The following is a 20654-nucleotide window of genomic DNA, read 5'->3' on the forward strand; positions in this document are numbered from 1 at the left end:
CTGGACGGCTTGAAATCTAGACTATACTGGGTAGCTGCCTGCCAGTATAGTCTAGATTTCAAGCCGTCCAGTTAACTAAATCATACCTTGGCGGACGCGCTTTTGCGATTCAATCGCGCGTAGTACACTATCCAATATCAAGCACCATAGTCTTGGACCAAGACTAGGCTTACTGCAGCTGTTGATTAGTGTAAACAATTTTTAAAAAGATTCCCTTCAAAGTAATGGTTTGGATATTATTATTCACCCCCCCCCCCCAAACATTTGAATCTAAGAAAAGGAATCGTTTCTCTGATTTCTGATTTCTGATCTCTGATTTCTGAGGACTGGCGTCCGTTCGCGAATGCTGCGGCTAGAGGTGCGGTGTGCCCGCTGCCACCTCGCTAAACGTGGATGGAATCGACTAAAATTTTGTGACAGTTTGTCCCCCTCTAATTACCCAGCAAGTAGATCAGCTAAAAATCTTCATATTTGACTTTTATTTTATCCTTCCATATTGTGTCTATAAGCATTCGTCGACAAAATCCATCAATAATTACCATAAGGGCCGTGTCACTTTATAGGGGGCATTTTACAAGCATCATGCAGTTACAGGCACTATCCAACAAGAAAGGCATGCACATTTGGAATTTGTAAAAAAAACAGTGCTCTTCGTTTTGTTTACATGTGACAAGCACCGAATACTTTATTTGTATTACGTTTGGTAATCACTCAAAATAATTAATTGAAATAAAAACTGCGTAGATGCCTATGTTACGGTGGCCCACAACTGTCACGGCAAAACAAAAAGCACCACGGCAAAACAAAAAGCGCCACGGCAAAACAAAAAGCACCACGGCAAAACAAAAAGCGCCACGGCAAAACGAAAAGCGCCACGGCAAAACGCAAAGAGCCACGACAAAACGCAAAGAGCCACGGCAAAACACAAAGAGCCACGGCAAAACGCAAAGAGCCACGGCAAAACGCAAAGAGCCACTGCAAAACGCAATCAGCCACGGCAAAACGCAAAGAGCCACGGCAAAACACAAAGAGCCACGGCAAAACGCAAAGAGCCGCGGCAAAACGCAAAGAGCCGCGGCAAAACGCAAAGAGCCACGACAAAACGCAAAGAGCCACGGCAAAACGCAAAGAGCCACGGCAAAACAAAAAGCATGCGGGTTGAAGGTCGAAAAGAGTGGCGGGATAGGATATAAATGGTCAGCACGCGCAGTGTGCAGTTGATCTTTAAGCCAACGTAATGTGTTGTCGGAAATCGTGTTGGTTTATGTCAGTACACCAGTGGCAGTACAGACAAGTGTGTCATTTTCTGGGACTTTAGCCCTTGTGACTGGTCATGAGACGTTTCCATGATACGACAATTGGAGTTTGGACCATGACGTTTCGATCAACTCGAAAAAGGGCTCACTTGCATACTTGTTTTGCCGTGGCGCTTTTTGTTTTGCCGTGACAGTTGTGGGCCACCGTACCATGTAGTCATCACATTTCGATAGTGCAAATCATTTTGAGAAGCATTTCACTTTGATTTAATGTAGTTACGTAAAATATATCAGTTTTATGCCCCAAACACTTTACTGTCAGTAATGCTTCTTGTATTGTGAAGTAAGTTTCCTTACCACAAAAACCCCCAAAGAAAACAAAACTCTGCGAATAATTATAGCTGATATTAAGCAGTTTTCATTAGCTAGACTTTCTGTTTCTGATATATACAGAGTACAAAAAGATTGATATTTGTTTTTGCACAATAGCCATGATCCAGGTCCCTTGGCCTGATCGTGTTTGGGGTCAGCTTGACATATACTGACCCAGTTGAAACTAGGGTCAAGGTGACGCACGTTAATCAGAGTAACGTTCACATTATAAAAAACCATTTCCGGGTCAGCCTGACCCAATGAAGTGGTTCAGGCCCACTGGCACCCGGAATTTAATATTTTATAAGATTTTGTATTGTCACTGCCGTGTGTTCAAAACGGTTATTTACTATCTTGTGGCATATTAAGGAGTTACCATTCGTGGTAAAGTGTACGTTTCGAAGCTCCAGCCTCTTTTCCAGTCGGTTTAAAGTCCCGAATATACCTACAATTTCTTAAATCTTCAAAGTTAGTTATCTCCGTGGTGTCCCCTAATGGGTTCTGTTCATTCACAATCTGCTGGATTGCCCTCAGCGAGTCCCGTCTATTCCGAGCTCTCCGGGCCGAGACAGAGTTGGGTATTGCCGGAAGTACTGTTTTCATCCTCGGTGGTGGCTTTCGGGTTGGTTTCAAGCCCCTCCCCGGGACAGCCTCGGAGACCGTTGCATTCGATATGAAGTTCATGATATAACTCATCGACTTCATACTCATGTAGGGACGAGAGATTTCAGTGACATTAAGGCTTGAGCTTGAAGTTCCCTCACTGGATACACTCATTGAACCCACACTTGTCTTGGGACGACGGGGATTGTCCACCCCTTCCAGGAGGTCACGGCGAGGGGGAGTTACCTCAGAAACTACCCTCCTGCGTATTGGCGGTGTAGGGGTGAGGGGAGAGGAACTCCTGGGCTGCAACTTCGATGGGGCTGATATTTTCCGAGATTTGCCGGTCCGTTTTGAAAGTATCGAGAGTACATAATCTGACAACATTGTTTGTTTGCTCCTGTTGTCGTTTTCTGAGACTTCCGGCATCGCATCGAACAGACAGTCCAACCCACTCGGGGGAGTTGTTGTGGTTGATTTGCTACCCAAGTTCATGTAGTTGGTGATAAGAGATGATCGACGGACATGGAGGTCGCCAGGGTCACATAGGCTTGGCTTTCGGAGGTTGGTAAGAGCTTGCTGGAATATGGAGGAGGTGTCCGGGAGTTGGGCACGCTCTGGAAGGGGCAATGTTGGTGGGGATGATTCAATCTCATCGTCATCAGTATCACTCGCGTCATTTTTATTTTCTGACAATGCATCCCAAGCGCTGATTGAACCGTCCTTTTTCGGCGATGGGGAGATTGGAGGCAGAGGTTTAGATCTTGGGGATTCCTCCTCGGAGTCTGTAGACCATCTTACAGTCTTGGGAGGTTGGGGAGGTCTTGGAGAAGTGAGTGGACTAGAGGCGTCGTCGCTTGTAGAACGGGAGCGAATAGCACTAGGTTTTTCCAGAGGCCAAGCGTGCTTAGGCGAGTTGTCTGAAGGCACAAGCTGTGGAGTTGTGACGGGACTGTTTAGTGGCGGTTCATCGCCGATGGATGGTGAAGATTTGCTGTGTTTCAAATCTCTTGGGGAACTTAGAGGGCTTGAGATAGACTCCACACTTATGCCTCTGCTCAGTGGCTTTGATGATCGTGGTTTCCTCGGAGAATGGGGGCTTGTCGACCGGAGTCGTTCACCTTCGTCGGTAGCCAAGCGAAGCTTTATACGGCCTTTTTGTGGGGTCAGCCGCGCTGACGGCTCTGCCGATGGTTTGGGTGTGTTGGGGTAGCCATGTTTCACACTGTCTAGTTTGGTAGTTAGTGTGACTGGAATGGCATGTAATTCATGTGCACAACAGGCCAAGTACTTTTTGAAAGGTTATTTACAAAAGCCAACTGCAATTCTTCGGCGCTAACAAAAGAAAAATCACAACAATCAGATTTCTGTCAGGTTTCAGGTTTCGTTTATAAAACCTCGGCAAAACATCCTTTCTTTTTCGTCAGCACGAACGTTGCCGACTACATGCTCACGTATCCTTTCTCTGTACAGTCGTTGTATGTTATTCAAAGCATTATGACTTGTGTGTTGTTTGGTCACCCTGGGTTACCAGGTAAACGAATAAATAGTGGAAATTACTTCCTGATCGAAAACCCGTTGATCTGCTGCTGCTCTCCCGACACGAATCCAAGCATGCATACACAAACACGCAGGCCTGTACGATTCGTTTTCGAAAGGGGACAAGAGCACCAAGGCATTTTCTAATTGGTAAATTAAAAGACACCCTATATTAGGCAGTTGTGGATTTCCACTGAAGCTTTTCAGGGGCACCAAGGCAATGACCAGGGGGCATCCGAGGCAATCACCTTCGTTCATCAGTATAGGATCAGACCTGAACAGAGGCAAAGCAAAATCTTTCCAAAATACTGCACAATAGCACCAACTATAACTAGTATTTTTGAGGGTTAGATTTCAAGCTATGTTTAAATATGGACACGGGTAACATGAATATAAGGGGGCCAATAATTGCTGCCCAGTCACATGCAATACATCCCGATGTATTGAGATTGTGCAGTCTTTCAGCAGAACCAGAACATTGTTAGCTTACCATTTTATGTAAATAATAGGCATACATTTTACCATTTCTAAGAAAATGTTTCAAATTGCGCATGACAGTCAACATTTCCCAATAAACCACACACCAATTAGCTTGCATATGGAGATGGCGCATCGTTTGGGTGTATCTTAGAAAGCTGTGACTTTACATGTATTTAAGCCAAACCGTCTACAACGAAGTCGATTTATTTGCAAATATTTGCCGAACAAAATCAATTTGCTTTGAAAGTCACGATGAAATGCTCTTACGAGTAACTTGTCTACCTCAATGACACGCATTCAAGGATATGCCTCTCGTGTATGCAAACATCTTGTGTAGACTCTTCAATTCTGGCGTCTGGAAAACATCTTCATATGTGTCTTAATCTTCCCATGTCATTGTATGATTATTGGTACGTCTGGTTACAGATTAGCAAAATCCAACACTATTCAGTGTGCACCCCACTACATAGAGAGTGCTTTGCGTTGGCCTCATTATTTTTTGTATAGGCCTCCAAAATGTTCTATTCTAGGCAGATTTTTGAGACCCCTGGTTAAGGGATACAGTCTCACTTCTCTTTACTGTAAAAAACCCTATGAGACTCCCATGTATTTTTTGTGTATTTTTGAATATTTAGCATTTTGCACTGTGGATGTTCAGTGGGGTGACACCTTTAAACGAGTATAACATCGCCCTCTTTCGCTTTCTAATGTTATAAATAAGTTAATTTTATTCTAGTAAGGGTGATATGATGTTTGGAGCTTTTGTTTCATTTAATTGTTAATTTACTAATACGTTCTGATTGTGAAGCCAAGCGAATTTCAAAGAACCCAATGGGGAGAAGGCAATGAAGAAAGTTTCAGTTTTTGAAGGAGGAATAAACCCCGTGGAATAATTCCATGGTAAACATACGCAGTCAAGCAGGAACTGAAAACCTAATTCTTAAAGGAACACGTTGCCTTAGATCGGTCGAGTTGGTCTATAAAAAGCGTTTGAAACCGTTTGTTATGAAATGCATATGGTAAAAGGAAGATGTTTTAAAAGTAGAATATAATGATCCACACAAGTATCACTCAAAATTGCACAGTTTTCCTTTTACGTCGCGAACTATACAAGGTCGGTCATTTATGGGAGTCAAAAATTTGACTCCCATAAATGGCCGACCGTGTTTAGTCGACGAAGTAATAAGAAAACCACGCAATTTCGAGGCATATTTGTGTAGATCATTGTATTCTACTTTTACAACATTTTTCTATCCATATGCATTTTATAACAATCGGTTACAGAACGCTTTTCAAAGACCAACTCGACCGATCCAAGGCAACGTGTTCCTTTAAGTTCCCCGATGGGATTCGAACCGGGGTCCTAGAGTTGGTGGAAGGCAAGTCAAGATACCGATACGCCAACTTGATAAAAGGCACATAACCAGTCAACTTGCGGTTGTGCTGTATAGGGTCTGTCGCATATTCAAATACCGTCTCTGTCAAATAAGGAGAACTTCAATTTACATCTTCATCAAAAGACAGCCATCATTTCATATTATCATCAAAGACACTGGACACCACCATTGGTAATTGTTAAAGACCATCTTCTCACTTGGTGTATCTCAACATATGCATAAAATAACAGACCTGTGAAAATTGAACTTAATTGGTCGTCGAAGTTGCGAGATAATAATGGAAGGAAAAACACCCTTTTCACACGAAGTTGTGTTCTTTCAGATGCTTGATTTCAGGACTTCAAAATCTAATTCTGAGGTCTCGAAACCAAATTCAAATATTTGAGTGGAAATTATTACTTATTTCTCGAAAACTACGTTACTTCAGATGGAGCCGTTTCTCAGAATGTTTGATACTATCAACAGCTCTCCATTGCTCGTTAAAAAGTAAGTTTTTTTTTACCAATAGTGTCCAGTGCATTTAACATTAATATGTCAAAGTAACTCCATCTTATTATCGATTGTAGATTGTTTAGGAAAACGACAATTGGTCACATTTTGACTGATTTTCAAAATTTATGCATGGGCATACTTTATAGTGCTTTCAACATTATCGAACACAATGTTTTTTAAGTTTACAATTGTATTACTAAAGTAATTTTTTACCGGATTTTGTTGGGTAATTGGAAATACATGTACAGTCTTTCAAGTTAAGCCATTCACTTTAGTTTGTACATGAATACACGTACACAGTTAAGTGTTTATTCGTACAGTCGAGTCTATGTGTAAAAATAATCTTCACTTCAATAAATAGAGTGACGTCACAGAAATAGTTTAATCGAAGTTATAGTCTTGCAGTGTTCATTAACGCGTGTTCATTGTGTACGGCATGGTCATGCATTTATAAGACCCATACCTGGCACAGGTGAAAGATTTGTAAAATAAATTTAAATAAAAAATAATTTACACTTTCATCAATAGAGTGACGTCACAGAAATAGTTTAGTCGAAGTTAAAATATATTATTTTGTGCACACGTGTACATTAACGTCACAAGAGCCTCGCCATTGTGTTGTGTACGGCATGGTAATGCATTCATAGACCTGGCACATCAATAGAGTGACGTCACAGAAATAGTTCAATCGAAATTACATTCGTCACATAGCACCAGGACCCAATATAATAGAGCTGCTTAAGCACAAAAATAAGCTAATCACATCTAAAGTTATGCTAACCACAATATGGTCACCAGCCAAAATATAATTTAACATGTAAAATTCGTTTTGGGGTTTCCAGCTCATTGCTAAGCAGGGATTTTATATATAAGCAATGTTAGCTTAAATTTGGGATGTTGGTACTGTTTGTAAAACAAAACACAATGGCCACATATTTTCATTAAACTTGCAATGTTTGAAGATGATGAAAGTAGAAAGCTATTACCGTAAGATGTAACTTGCTGATGTGCTATATAGTTTTTTGGAAAGAGTCAGAACAATGTCACGGACAAAATTTTCGTCTCAGTTAAAACGTGTTTTTAAATGCGAAAACATGTTATTTGTTGTGACTTGTTTGACCCATTTTTCGAAAATTTCAGCACCCCATCAAACATTTTTTAAGGGAAGCTTTCTACTTTATCAATATACATTTCTGCTAAGTAAAAATTAGCAGGATACCAGTCGTTGATGGTACATGTTAGATTTCATTCATATTAGTATAGTAACCATCTAGCGTACTCTTGATGGTTGTGTTCAAACAGCTCTCTTAAAGGAACACGTTGCCTTGGATCGGACGAGTTGGTCTATGAAAAGCGTTTGAAACCTATTGTTATGAAATGCATATGGATAGAAAGGTGTTTTAAATGTAGAATATAATGATCCACACAAGTATCACTCAATATTGCACGGTTTTTATTTTACGTCGCGAACTAACACGACCGGCCATTTATGTGAGTCAAATTTTTGACCCCCATAAATGGCCGACCGTGTTTGTCGACAGGGTAAAACGAAAACCGCGCAATTTCGAGGCATATTTGTGTAGATCATTGTATTCTACTTTTACATCATTTTTCTAACCATACCGATTTTATAACAAACGGTTACATAGCGCTTTTCAAAGACCAACTCGACCGATCCAAGGCAACGTGTTCCTTTAAATTTGGCCTTCTTGGTCAAATTTATGTTAGCTGCACAACAAGTGGCTAAGCAAAAGCATTATTATATATGCTTACCGGATTAAGATTACCAGCCAAATTACCAGGTCAAATGTAACATTTGTGGTTGGTGTCCAGCTTACTTTGGCAAAACAGAAACTTGTTTAGCAATATTATTGTCTGCTGAAGCATGCTCTATAAAAAATGGGCCCTTATTTTGGACTCGCAAGATAAAATATAAATCAACGACTCATTTCACAACAACCAACTTTTCAGACAAAAATACTTCAAAATAATTTTCTAATGTCATAATGAAAATCGCTAATGTCATGTTTGCAATGTGCAGATCAGTGAAAACATATGCCCAATCTTGAGTACCTTAGGTAAGATTTCAACAATCAAACTGAAATAGAAGAAATAAGTCACACAAACATCTTAAAGACATTTTGACTCAAAATGTTATGACCTTCATACTAATCATCGAAGTAAATGTAGAAAGAAAACAAGATACATGCAAAATAAAGAAATTAAAAAAGGAAGATATTTTCATACTACATACAATTTTCTAAACTTTTGTAAAGCAATCCATAAAAAAAATCATTGACACATTATAATTTGACAAAATGTGAAGATATTTTTGGCATTTCAATTACGCTTGTTGGGATTCAAAACCCATCTTTCTATGTACATTATTAATTGTCATAACAATAAATTATTATTTTAGAATAATCTTACACTAAGTGTTTTTACAAATGTTTCTTTACCGCATAAAGTAACCAGCATTACCATTCATGGTATGCTGTACGTTTGCCATTTTTAACCTCATTCCCAGTCGGTTTAAAGTCCCGAATATACCTACAATTCCTTAGATCATCAAAACTAGTTATCTCAGTCGTGTCCCCTACCGTGTTTTCTCCACTTATGAAATACTGAATTGCCCTTAATGAGTCCCGTCTATTCCGAGCCCGGCGAGCCGATCCGGAGTTTTTGATTTCCGGAAACATTGCGCTCTCCCTCCCCAGCTGGTGTGCCGTTGATTTTGTGCTTGTTGCCGGGGCAACATCAGAGACAGTAGCTTTGGAGATGAAGTTCATAATATATTTCATAGCTGTTTTGCTAATCAAAGGACGTGAGATTTGAGCGACGTTATTCTGACTGGAGCTTGAAGTTCCCTCACTGGATTCACTCATTGAATCTGTACTTTTCTTGGGACGGGTCTTGTCCACCCCTTCCAGGAGGTCACGGCGTGGGGGAACTACCTCAGACACTACCCTCCTGCGTCTTGGCGGTGAAGGTGTGAGGGGAGATGAACTCCGAGGTATTTGGTCCACGGTCACCATCTTTGATGGGGCTGATTTCTTTCGAGATTTGCCGGTCCAGTTTGAAACTTTCAGACGTACAGAGTTTGACAACCTCGGCTCTTTGTCCGTGTCGTTTTCTGGCATCACATCGAACATACAGTCTATCCCACTCGAAGGAGGAGTTGTCGGTGAGTTGCTAGGCCTATCGACAGTGAAGTTGATGAAGCTGGTGATAAGAGATGATCTGCGGACATGGAGATCACCCGGGTCGCTGCTTTCACTTGGCTTTCGGCTGTTCAGGTTGGTAAGAGCTTGCTGGAATATGGAGGAGGTGTTCGGGAGTGGGGCACGCTCTGGTAAGGAGAATGATGTTAGGAGTACATCACTCACATCTTCTCCATCAGTTTCACTAGCGCCACTTAATGAGGATTGTTTTTTGAGCATCAAGTTGTAAGTCCTTGGGCTGCTGGAGTGTTTCTTATGGGATTTCCTCTCAGTTTTCACGGGCTCAGGTTGAGGAAAGTCTTCTTGTTCAAAAGAGGCACTTTTTCTTAGAATGGATCTGAGGGGTGTCTTTGGTGATTGCTGAGACGACTTACCTCCTGATGATAAAAACACCTCCGAAAGTTGTTTCTCTTCGTCGTCGTGGTTTTTGTTGTTAGTTTCAAACATTCCGTTCCTGGAGCTGAGTGGAGTGTCTCTCTTTGGTGATAAAGAGATTAATGACAGTGGTTTGGTTGATCTTGGGGAGTCTTCCTCAGAGTCTGTGGACCAACTTATAGTCTTACCCAATCTGGGAGGTCGACGAGGCGTGGGGGAATTCATTGGACTGGAGGAGCCCAATCTGGTCATGGAACGGGAGCGAAGATCACCAGGTTTTACCCTAAGACGAACGGTATAAGGCGAGTCGTCTGAAGATACATTCTTCGGAATGGAGACGGGTGTGCTGGTTTTTGTCCTTGGCTGCGCTGAATACCTCGATGCAAAAGTTCCTTTGATTACGTGTGATTCATCCTCGAGGGATGGTGATTTGTATTTCATTCGTCTTGAGGATCTGGGTGGGCTATCAGAGATGTAACCCAAGATGTCTCTGCTTGGTGACTTTGAGGTCCGTGGTTTCCTCGGAGAATGAGGGCTTGTGGACCGCAGCCGCTCCCCTTCATCACCTGGAGCTAGGCGAAGCTTACGGCCTGGTCGTGGGCTCAATCGCATCGACTGCTCTGCCGATGGTTTGGAGGAGTTTGCGGCAGCCATGGTCCCTCCTACACTGATGTCCGGTAGTCGTATACCGGGGTTGATTTTGGTAACACTGTCCGACTGGTGGTTACTCCATACCCCGATTTTCCCAGGAACTGGCTCGGGTGGTATTATGTCACTCTCCATTGTTTTGTATTCTCACCACACCGTGATATTCAATGAGCGTTAACCGATTACAACAAGTGAAATGAATTGAGTGACTGTTTATGCCCTGTTTAAACAGTTGCAAATAGTGGGGCTGGTCATCGATTTACGACACCTTAAAGCACAATAGCAAGGCCCTTGTGTACAGCGAAAATGGTGATGAGCACTTGCGTTGCCCAGTGGCGTCCCGCGGCATTATCTTTTTGTCCACATTTGCCCGAGTGTATCCTAGGTAAATAAACCGGTGACCACTCGTGCCGCACGTTGCACCATAGAGCTCTACTGACAACTTATTCAGCACACAATCTCCAGTGAATTCCCTGTGCATATGAATCCCAAGAAATCCTGTTTTGTTTGCGTAGTCGATGGGGCGTGATGGGTGGGTGTATTTCCCTGTCTCTTTCGGCGATGTAGTTACAATGACGTCCAAATCACAACAACAAATATTGGTGTAAATAAAATCATAGTGACCATGAACAAGTTTGAAGTTTTAGGTACACCTCCATAGCACCATTCTCACTACGTTTTGTGTATTAAGTTTGATCGAAGTGTGTTCCTGTTGTTACGTCATTATATAGTTCGGCTTAATCTCTCGCTCAATGGGTATGTTAAAAGGATTTAATGGGTTTCTATGGGACGGGCTGGGACCCCCTGTCTTGTCTTATTGATTGATTTTACAGTACAACATCACAAAGAAACCAACCCGTCCCTTAAAGCGGCAGACTATTGGTGGTGTGACTTTTTCTGCGTTGGCCAATCATCGGCCTCAGTAGTATTAAAACCTTAGTGTGTAAATATTCAACGGCACTGGTTCAAATCCAGCTCGTGCCTAATTTTTTCTTTTTTTTTTAGCCTAACCACAAATGTTATTAATTAACACGGCAGGTAATGGTTGTATGGATTCTGACTAGCACCCCCGCTCAAAGATATTGACGAAATAGGGACAACTCCAACATATATAGGGCTAGATACCTCAGTTGGTAGAGCGCCGGCACGTTTATCCGGAGGTCGTTGGTTCGTTAGTTTAATGTGTGGTTTGTGAGTAAACATTCCTTGCGTCCCGTCATCACTAAAAGGTACATTCTGAAGTACCTAGTCTTATTTCTAGATTATGTTTCTTGTTTTTGCTGTCAATGTCATAGCATGGAGTTGAACAGGTAATTGTTTAGTTCAACCGACCCTTGTTCTATCTAAAGAAAGTCGTATGTGTGAAGCTTCCTTTTAAGACTTCACAAGGGTTTTTTCTTCTTCTAATATTATGAATGCTTTCATTTGAATCCTTCACCCACATATGTTTACTTTGGATGTTGAAGATGAGTTACCAATTGTATGAGTAATAGATGAGTTCATTGGATTTGGAGTGAAGTGAACGATAGTGCGCCCTCAATTGGGCCTGTATGATGCAACATAAGGTTGATAAGGTTGATGCAACATAAGGTTTGTTATTTTATGCATATGTTGAGTTACACCAACTGTGAAGGCTAGTCTTTGACAATTACCACTAGTGTCCACTGCCTTTAAAACAATAGTTAGCTACAAAAAAAAACACCTAGTGATTTGGGGGGCCAGATACAGCTAGGCTAACGATGTCGATGCGCAGGGTTAAACAATAATGTGAGACAATTCGCCCAGTGCAATTTAATGCCCAAGTCAGAGTGAATCACAAAACACCATTTTGATTCAAAGAATTTCAATAAATTTATTTCCACATCTCTCGACGCCGAAATCTTCACAAAATAACAGTAAAATAAGCAATACTGTACATGTGTTTCCTCTTTTATCCAATGATTAAACTGTTTTTATAATTATGTTCAAGGGAGAGGACACTTTCGGTAATTACTCAAAATAATTATTGGCATAAAACCTTTCTTGGTGACGAGTAATGGGGAGAGGTTGATGGTATAAAACATTGTGAGAAACGGCTCCCTCTGAAGTGCCATAGTTTTCGAGAAAGAAGTAATTTTCCACGAATTTGATTTCGAGACCTCAGATTTAGAACTTGAGATCTCGAAATCAACCATCTAAACGCACACAACCTCGTGTGAAAAGGGTGTTTTCTCTTTCATTATTATTTTATTTCATTATCATCTCGCAACTTGAGCTAAAATTGAGCTCAAATGTTCACAGGTTTGTTATTTTATGCGTATGTAGATAATACACCAAGTGAGAAGGCTGGTCTTTGACAATTACCAATAGTGTCCAGGGTCTTTAAATAATAATCATTATGATAATTAAAAATGCACACAATAGCCAACAGCTTGCCTGAACAAGCTAATAAACAAAGTCGTCCAGAGTTCAGTTTCGGTGTGGCAGGAGATTCCGTCACCCGGAGATACTGTGATGTGGCAAACTTTGTACACACCTCTCCTGGATAGCGCCCTCTGTTGAATAATCCTCCTCGAACCGTTGAAAGGTGGGGTGGGGGGGGGGGGGGGGACACACATACCTAATCTCCGGGGACAAATTTCCCGTGGACACCGGTCCTCTCTCTCCGGCTCCCTGGTAACTTTCAATAACTGCCATAACCCAACTGTTCTGCTTTGTGCATACAAAATCAACCAGTATTAGTTAAATAATATCAAAATTAACTCATTCGACATTCGATGTTAATTTCTACTATCGCAATGAAAAGTCATTTTTAGAGTTTCGGTGGTCCAGCACCGTGTAGCGAAGATATTCATTAACAAATAATGATACAGAAATCAAGCATCGAGCCTGCACGACTAATTTAAATACTTCGACAAATCTGGGAAATATATTATATATATATATATTTTTTTTAACAGTTTCAAATAAGTGCGTCCATTTTATTCAAATAAAATAGAAGAATATAAAATCTGGGGTGGATTTCACAAAGAGTTAGGACTAGTCTTATCTCAAGTTAGGACAAGTTACTTGTCCTAACTTAGGACTAGCCATGCATTTTGTATGTCTCCTAGGACTAGTCCTAAGTTAGGACTAGTCCTAACTCTTTTGTGAAATCGACCTCTGAACACTTTCAAAGTAACAGGTCAATGTGTCGACCAGCAGAAGAACCTGACAACGATTAGGCCTGTACCTTCTTGCTGTTTCTGTATCTTGAAAACTAAAACTGATTAAAAATATATTTAATGACTCAAAATAGGGTATTAAACCATGAACATTTATCAAAGTGTATGATTAATGTAATCAACGCATAATGACTGGCTTTTTATAAACACACGGCCCAAATGCATGTAAGCACAAAAACTTGCTGAGCGCGGACAAAGTACTGCTTAGCAGAAACTGGTTACCATCCAAAAGTCCATAAGGTTTATATTCTTATGATTGGTGTCACGCCCCATCAATGCTTAGCATAGATATTTGCTAAACAGTATTTTCTGGTTAGTAAAAAAAACCCAGAAATAGTGTATAATCCATTGAACCAGAATAGCACAACGGCTGGTAAACACTGAGGCCTTTTCGATCTGCTCTCTGTTTAAAAGCAGTGGACACTATTGGTAATTACTCAAAATAATTAATTAGCATGTAACCTTACTTGGTAACGAGTAATGGGGAGAGGTTGATAGCATAACAAATTGTGAGAAACAGCTCCCTCTGAAGTAACGTATTTTTTGAGAAAGAAGTAATTTTCCACTGATCTGATTTCGAGACCTCGGATTTACAATTTGAGGTCTCGAAATCTAGCATCTGAAAGCAAATAACTTCTTGTGACAAAGGTGCTTTTTCTTTCATTATTATCTCGCAACTTCGATGACCGATTGAGCTCAAATTTTCACAGGTTTGTTATTTTATGCATATGTTGATATACACCAAGTAAGAAGACTAGGTAAGTCTTTGACAAGTACTTATAGTGTCCACTGTCTTTAAGAACCGCCCTCTGTTTCAACCGAAATATGTACGCTTTCAATATAATGACGGAGGCTTAAGTCAGAGCCTGCAAGCGGACCTCTTGCATAATGACGCCAATAGCCCAAACAGCGCCCTCAACGAGCACCTATCATTGGCTGAAACTTGTGTGCGGTGCGTATACATGCGTTCGCTCGGCCCCAGCGGCCATGTCTACTGCGACGGGCCAATCGCTTGAACAGATTCTTGTTCAGGAAGTACGTCACGTATGCAGTGCATATAAATATGGCGCAGTGTGAGTGTGATGCATGATAGGACTGCGCATTATGAAACCAATGACAGTGCATGATACGTTTGCCCATCCCAGCGCCTTTGGTTAAAGCAAGGCGCTGAGGACGAGCGAAATACATGCGTGCCCGCCGCCATAGTTTGACTTGCAGATGCAAAGGTGCTGTCATAAAAGTTAACATTCTGTAAATCTAGCGGCCTTGTCACAGGAGGCAACTTTTACAAGTAACTCGGAGGCAACCAACTGCTGTGCATGCTACATGACCACTCAAGTAGCACATGAATTCCGATTAAGTGTCTTACGAGCCACTATAACAAAACGGTGAACGTGGAAATGTGGATCTTCTTGGAGAGTGTTGTTGCCTGTAAATTGCCTCGGGTGCAAGGCCAATTTGGGAAACATACAGTTTTGAAGTCTAAGTACAGTTACTGGCAAGTTTAAATCAACAACGATTTGGTTTGTTTTTGATCCTTGACTGAAGTCTACGAGTTTTAGACTTCCTTATAACAAAGTAAGGTATACATATTGTTTTATTTTATAATACTTCATGCATTTATTATCTTCGTATAGATATGATACAGCATGCCATTTACGTGAGCAATTATATAAACTAACTTTGAAAGTTGTATATAACAAACAGTGTTAATTTGTTTTATTTGTTCATTGTATTTATGTCCAAAGTGGAAAAAAAAACTACAAACGTTCAGCCTGTTCCGTTGAAGTTAACATAATAATGTTAATACACACAATATTCCAACGACTAAAAACATGGCAAATAAATAATCGTGCCCTCCTTCAAAATATCTAAACTCTTAAAGGCAATGGACACTATTGGTACTTACTCACACTAACTGTAAGCAACTTGCTTGGTAACCAGTATAGTAATGGAGAGCTGTTGATACTATAAAACATTGTGAGAGTCGGCTCCCTCTGAAGTAACTAATGTTTTTGAGAGAGAGGTTCTTTCTCACTCAAATATTATAAGACTTGAGACCTGGGGCCTTTTTTAGGTATCCGAAAGCACACAAATTTGTGTAACAACGGCGTTTTTTCTTTTTCGTTATTCTCTTGCAACTTCGATGACCAATTGAGAAAACTTACAATTACCAAAGGTGTCCAGTGTCTTCAAGCAGGATCCTAAAAACGTTCTGTGAGTAGCCATTAGATAGTGGACTCCTTGCCAAATGTACATGCTTTAACCAGATCCGAAGTACCGTCAATAGCGCCCTCTGTGTGCGAGTCTTCATCCATCATCCGGACGAGTGCGTGGTATTCTACTCGGGCGATGTTGCCATGGGGACAGTGGTGGTTCTTGTGGCCTGTCACGTGATGAGGAGGACAACAGACTTTAGAGTTGTCCTGATACGGTTGTACCTTTGATGTGCTATTGTTTCTTTAATAGAGAGAGGAAATCAACAGTAAAAAACATAAACATAGAATAGTCGTTGTTCGTTTTTGTTGTTTAATGCAAGTTCGGCCATATAAAGACAGGTTTTGGTTTTACCAAATCAGCGATTTTATGGATCCAATAATTTCATTGTAGACCTGCAGTGACGTAACGTAAACTTTCCATTATCTTTGTTTTGATTGGTCCGATGTGATGTTTGTCTGCTGTACTTTTGGTACGTCTGACGCAGCGTTGATAAGGTTTGTCATTTGTGTGTAACTAAAATTATGAACATTCAATGGATGTATGATGTTTTATAATGTAGGCCTACACGTATTTACATGTACGTAGGATATTGACCGGTCATTGGCGTGTTCAGGCTAGTTCGGTCCAAACAAGGCTAACAGCCACTCTTGCCACCCTAGCCCCCAAAGAAGCTACCTACAGGAGGAAAATGTTTAAGATGAATACAACTCGAGGGAGATGACGGCATGAATTATCAATTTAAAACAGTCTTGTTGTAGGCTGGATGCAAAAGGCAACTGCATCAAGGACTTCCAAGGGGATGCAGTCATTGCAGCAGTAATACACATGGTTTTTGGCTGTTTTTTTGTTCTACATCTCAGCATTGTCAAAAGGAGTATCCTTGTTTGTCTGATCATAGAGCAAGGACCATAACTGATGGATATTGAAAAATGACGATAGCCATACAAAGGGTGACCGTTTTGAACACTCGCTAATATAGAGTAACCCGATACCCACCTTTTATTGGAGTTGGGTGCCTCGACATAACTCTTCCAAGACGGTGTGGCCTCAACCGACCCCTGTCTGAACGGATGCTGCGTGTTCTTCCGAGCTTCATTTCCTATCGTCAAAATATCGGCCGTGGTGCCCTCGTCACTCATCACCGCAAATGTGTTCATATCATCCCCGTTACTGTTGGGCAGTATACTGTTTGCATTCCCGTCTTCGTGGTCCTCCTCCGCACCGGAGATGTCGTTCCCTCTTGATACCGGTCGGTGGTAGTAACTGACGGCGTGGATGCCGTTTGAGTTCGTCAGCTTCTTGGAGAAACAACACGGCAAGACACGCTTCCAGAACTGACGGTGGAACAGCATGTAAATCCACGGGGCGGCGGCGGGGAAACACTCGGCGTAGCCCATGGCTAAAAAGGTTGCGAAGTGATTCTCCGGCTGGCCTGACACATTCAGGATTATTCTCAACTATGGTGGAGAAACAATATTGAGAGGGTTTAGGAACAGATTGAGATCCGAATTAACACTACACTAATTTCTTTGTACGCTACAGTGACTTGGCTCTTTGCTTGTAAACTTGTGGAGTTTTACAATTTATTTTGTACAATGTAGTTTCATTGCATATCTGAACTTTTTGTACCTCGACTTTTAGTAAAGACAAGGGCCTTTTCGAAACCCCGGTTTGGGTTTGGGCCTTTTCGAAACCCCAGTTTGGGCTTTGGCTTTGTCAGGTATGTGTTGGCGGAGGCTAGTAGTAAAAGCAAGGCCCAATATACAGTTTTGAAATTGCCTAAAACAACTCTTAAGTTGTTGCAGAGAATACGTGTACTGGTTTGAAAAACAAACTATTTTCGTAAAACCTTTGGAAGAGTGGACCTACGTACTTGTGACGTCAAATTTTGTTTACCACATAATTGGAAAACATTACTTCTCTGAATACTGTCGGAATGCAGTACCCAGTTGCAGCGCTCAAATTATGTGATAAACAAAATGTGACGTCATCGGTACAGAGGTCTATTGGAACACTTGAAACCGTTATACTTACCACAATTGGAATAACACAGATTAATACTGCAACGGCGAATAAGACATAATGTGTTGTCAACCACAATGAGGTTATAGCAGGGCTTATCCCATGCCGTCTGGCAGTCCGAATAGACAGGCGCCTGATGGCTGTTCCCGTTACCTCCACAATATCACCGGGACGTCCATGTTTCAGACACACAGCTCTGAATACAGTCATGCCAATGACGGCCCCCAGGCAGGAACCCACTAGCATTAACACACCAGATAGCTCAGCAGCGAGGATACTGGTATACAGTTTACCAACGGTCTGTTGGTGCCGCCAATTTACGAAACACCACGTGTTGGGGTAATGTTGAACCATCTCACCAAACCCCACGATCGGCATGAACGCTGTGAAGACGGCAAACACCCATACTAAGAAAATCAGGTACGGGATTTTCCTCCTTTCAACTCGCTTAGCATGAAGCTGTGGCTTACAGACGGCTAAGAAGCGTTCGAACCCCATGCAACCAACTAGGAGTGAAGTGGACATACCAAAGCTCAGAAGCGACAGTCCTTGAAAGTTGCACGTGTGACTCCCGCCGATCCATTGTAAACCGTTGAAATATGCGGCAATTATAAGCGGATACACGGCTATGTATCCAAAGATATTCGTCCATAGTAGTCCGTGGAGTATCCCGTAGAAAGGGAGTTTACGATGGGCACTACATGAGCAGTTGTAAATCCCTAAGGCTATGACATTACCGAATAGCCCAACTCCCATCATCGTGATGGGTGTTATGACGCTTACGCTAGGCATCAGCGCCACCATGCTTGTCATATTGGCCATATCGTCTGTGTCTACCATGTTTGTGGTACCCTTGCCCTCCAAATCCATGGGTGAACTTAGCCCAGAGGCCGAGTCAAAGGCAGCAATGTTTGGTGCAGGTTGGGGTTCCGGGATATACGGGGCTAGAGTCGACATTGTCGAGCTTTTTGATCCGTGACAGCAGTCCAGAATCACATAGTATCAGTTAATGAAATGACGTTATCCATTAACCAAATTACACATACCATCAAATCACCAGCATCCCTTGTTATATAAAAACCTGGTTCTAATCAAACACAGAGTTGGTATGCTACAGTGTGATTATGACTATTAAGTATCTGCATACAGCAAGGACGGTATGTGTCTGTAATGCATTAGAAACAGCCTCAGTTAAATCAAGCAGAGTGTGTACTGGATGCCAGCGTTGCCTAAACACCCCACTTGAACGACATGAAACACAGATCTAAAAAATTCCCTCGTCTGATTCACGTTTCTATGCAGTCACCCAGACGATGACGACAGGGAAAATATATTCCCGGTAAATTACTGGATGAGCCGGCGAGTTGACGAGGGGCGTATGAGCAAACACCAATATTGTTTGCAGACGATTTCAATGGGGCATATTTCCCTCGCTTTAATTCTAAAATGTGCTGCTATGTTTTCCCGCGCTTGATCTCGATCCATAAAGTCGTTGGTGATTGATTCTTGTCAGGTCTGTATGTCTACAGCGTCATGTATTTTATCGGCGTCTCTCTCAACCTCGAGTACAGAGGACTCGATAAAACATGTCTCTCCAATATTAATTAGTCATAACTCTCGGGCGAGTTGAACTCCCCTCGGCCTCCTCCTCACCCACCGTCAAATATTAACAGCTATCCAACTAAAAACAAGAATCAAATTGGGTCCTCCCTGTAGATTACTGGAGTACAAACTGAATACGCTATTACGCATTCACTCTCAATGTCACTGTATGCTACCGTGGACGTATGGTTCCTCCAAAACTCGTGAGTTGAATACGTAATGTTTAACTTCATAGAGTAATCAACGTATTAACAGCTATCCAACGAAAAAGAATCCAATTGGGTCCTCCCTGTAGATAATTGGAGTAGAAACTGAATACGTTATTGCACATTCACTTCCAGTGTACTGCTACCGTAGACGTATGGTTCCTCCAAAACTCGTGAGTTGAATATCTAATGTTGTAGCTCACTGAGTAGTAAACATTGGGTTGGCAAGCGATTCTCTCCAACAAGCATCAATTCATTCCGCATTAACCACGCACGCTCAGATCTCCCTCGTCGGATGAATTCTGTGGCAAGAAAGAGAATAAAAAATGAAAGTTTTTTTTCCAGACGATTTGTTTTCAATGTGAACGCGGTCAAGAGTTAAATGGGGCGAGTCTCACCAATTGAGTGCTGTGTGGAAGTCACACGGGTTGAAACAGACTCTCGAGTTACTACATAAAGGGAAGGGAGTATGGGTATACGCACATTATTAATTAAGATACTACTAAATAATAACTCATCGTATATTACAATATGATGGAGTGTATGGCATATATATATATGTCAGTTGTAAATTATTGTCTGTCTTTTTACCGAAGGGCGTCTAGAAGCCTGATCCATCAGCCTATAATGTAGATGAAAATTGTCCACATTAAGCTTTTTATCGTGAGGTAAATTCAGACGTGGAGCCAGTTTTACCATGACAAACAAATAATGGCAAAAATTATCATAATAGTTTCGATGATTAATTGTTAAACAGAAAAGCTCCCATAATTATGCATTTTCTAATGCGCATGGTCGACACGCAATGGATTCTGGGTAACATCCAAGTCCAAGTAATACTGCTAACCACCATGGCGCGCTGATTTTGAAAGCAATGCGGCACACAGCTATAAATTATTGTATAGTGGTTCAAAGGAATTTATTTACATTTAAAATACAGCATGGCATCTTTATAAGACTTTTTGAGGTATGGCGGACCCAATGCTACAACACTGTAAAGTTGTGGTAAATTTGTGCG

At 41.5% G+C, this 20654-nt stretch overlaps 2 protein-coding genes across 2 annotated transcripts; both read right to left on the minus strand.

Annotated features, from left to right (window-relative positions):
• Positions 1-905: 905 nt before the first annotated feature.
• LOC117297695 (nucleolar protein dao-5-like) lies at positions 906-10518 on the minus strand. The gene is made up of 2 exons (XM_033780842.1): positions 8694-10518; positions 906-3481 (listed from the first exon to the last, which is right to left on the minus strand). Exons 1-2 carry the CDS (start codon positions 10516-10518, stop codon positions 2001-2003), a joined length of 3306 nt encoding a protein of 1101 aa, XP_033636733.1. The 3' UTR covers positions 906-2000.
• Positions 10519-15708: 5190 nt separating this feature from the next.
• LOC117298069 (prostaglandin E2 receptor EP4 subtype-like) lies at positions 15709-19932 on the minus strand. The gene is made up of 3 exons (XM_033781297.1): positions 17841-19932; positions 16803-17263; positions 15709-16046 (listed from the first exon to the last, which is right to left on the minus strand). The coding sequence occupies exons 1-3, from the start codon at positions 18783-18785 to the stop codon at positions 15815-15817; spliced, it is 1638 nt and encodes a 545-aa protein (XP_033637188.1). The 5' UTR covers positions 18786-19932; the 3' UTR covers positions 15709-15814.
• Positions 19933-20654: the final 722 nt, after the last annotated feature.

Source organism: Asterias rubens, chromosome 12 (genome assembly GCF_902459465.1).
Source record: "Asterias rubens chromosome 12, eAstRub1.3, whole genome shotgun sequence".
Classification (NCBI taxonomy): Eukaryota; Metazoa; Echinodermata; class Asteroidea; order Forcipulatida; family Asteriidae; genus Asterias; species Asterias rubens.

Coding starts and splice junctions, on each gene's coding strand:
- LOC117298069 (XM_033781297.1), bottom strand. CDS start 18,785: ATGTCGACTCTAGCCCCGTATATCCCGGAACCCCAACCTGCACCAAAC. Junction 17,264..17,840: donor TCTGTGTTATTCCAATTGTG/GTAAGTATAACG, acceptor TCTCCACCATAG/TTGAGAATAATCCTGAATGT. Junction 16,047..16,802: donor GCACCCAACTCCAATAAAAG/GTGGGTATCGGG, acceptor TCTCTATTAAAG/AAACAATAGCACATCAAAGG.
- LOC117297695 (XM_033780842.1), bottom strand. CDS start 10,518: ATGGAGAGTGACATAATACCACCCGAGCCAGTTCCTGGGAAAATCGGG. Junction 3,482..8,693: donor TTTTGATGATCTAAGGAATT/GTAGGTATATTC, acceptor ATGCCATTCCAG/TCACACTAACTACCAAACTA.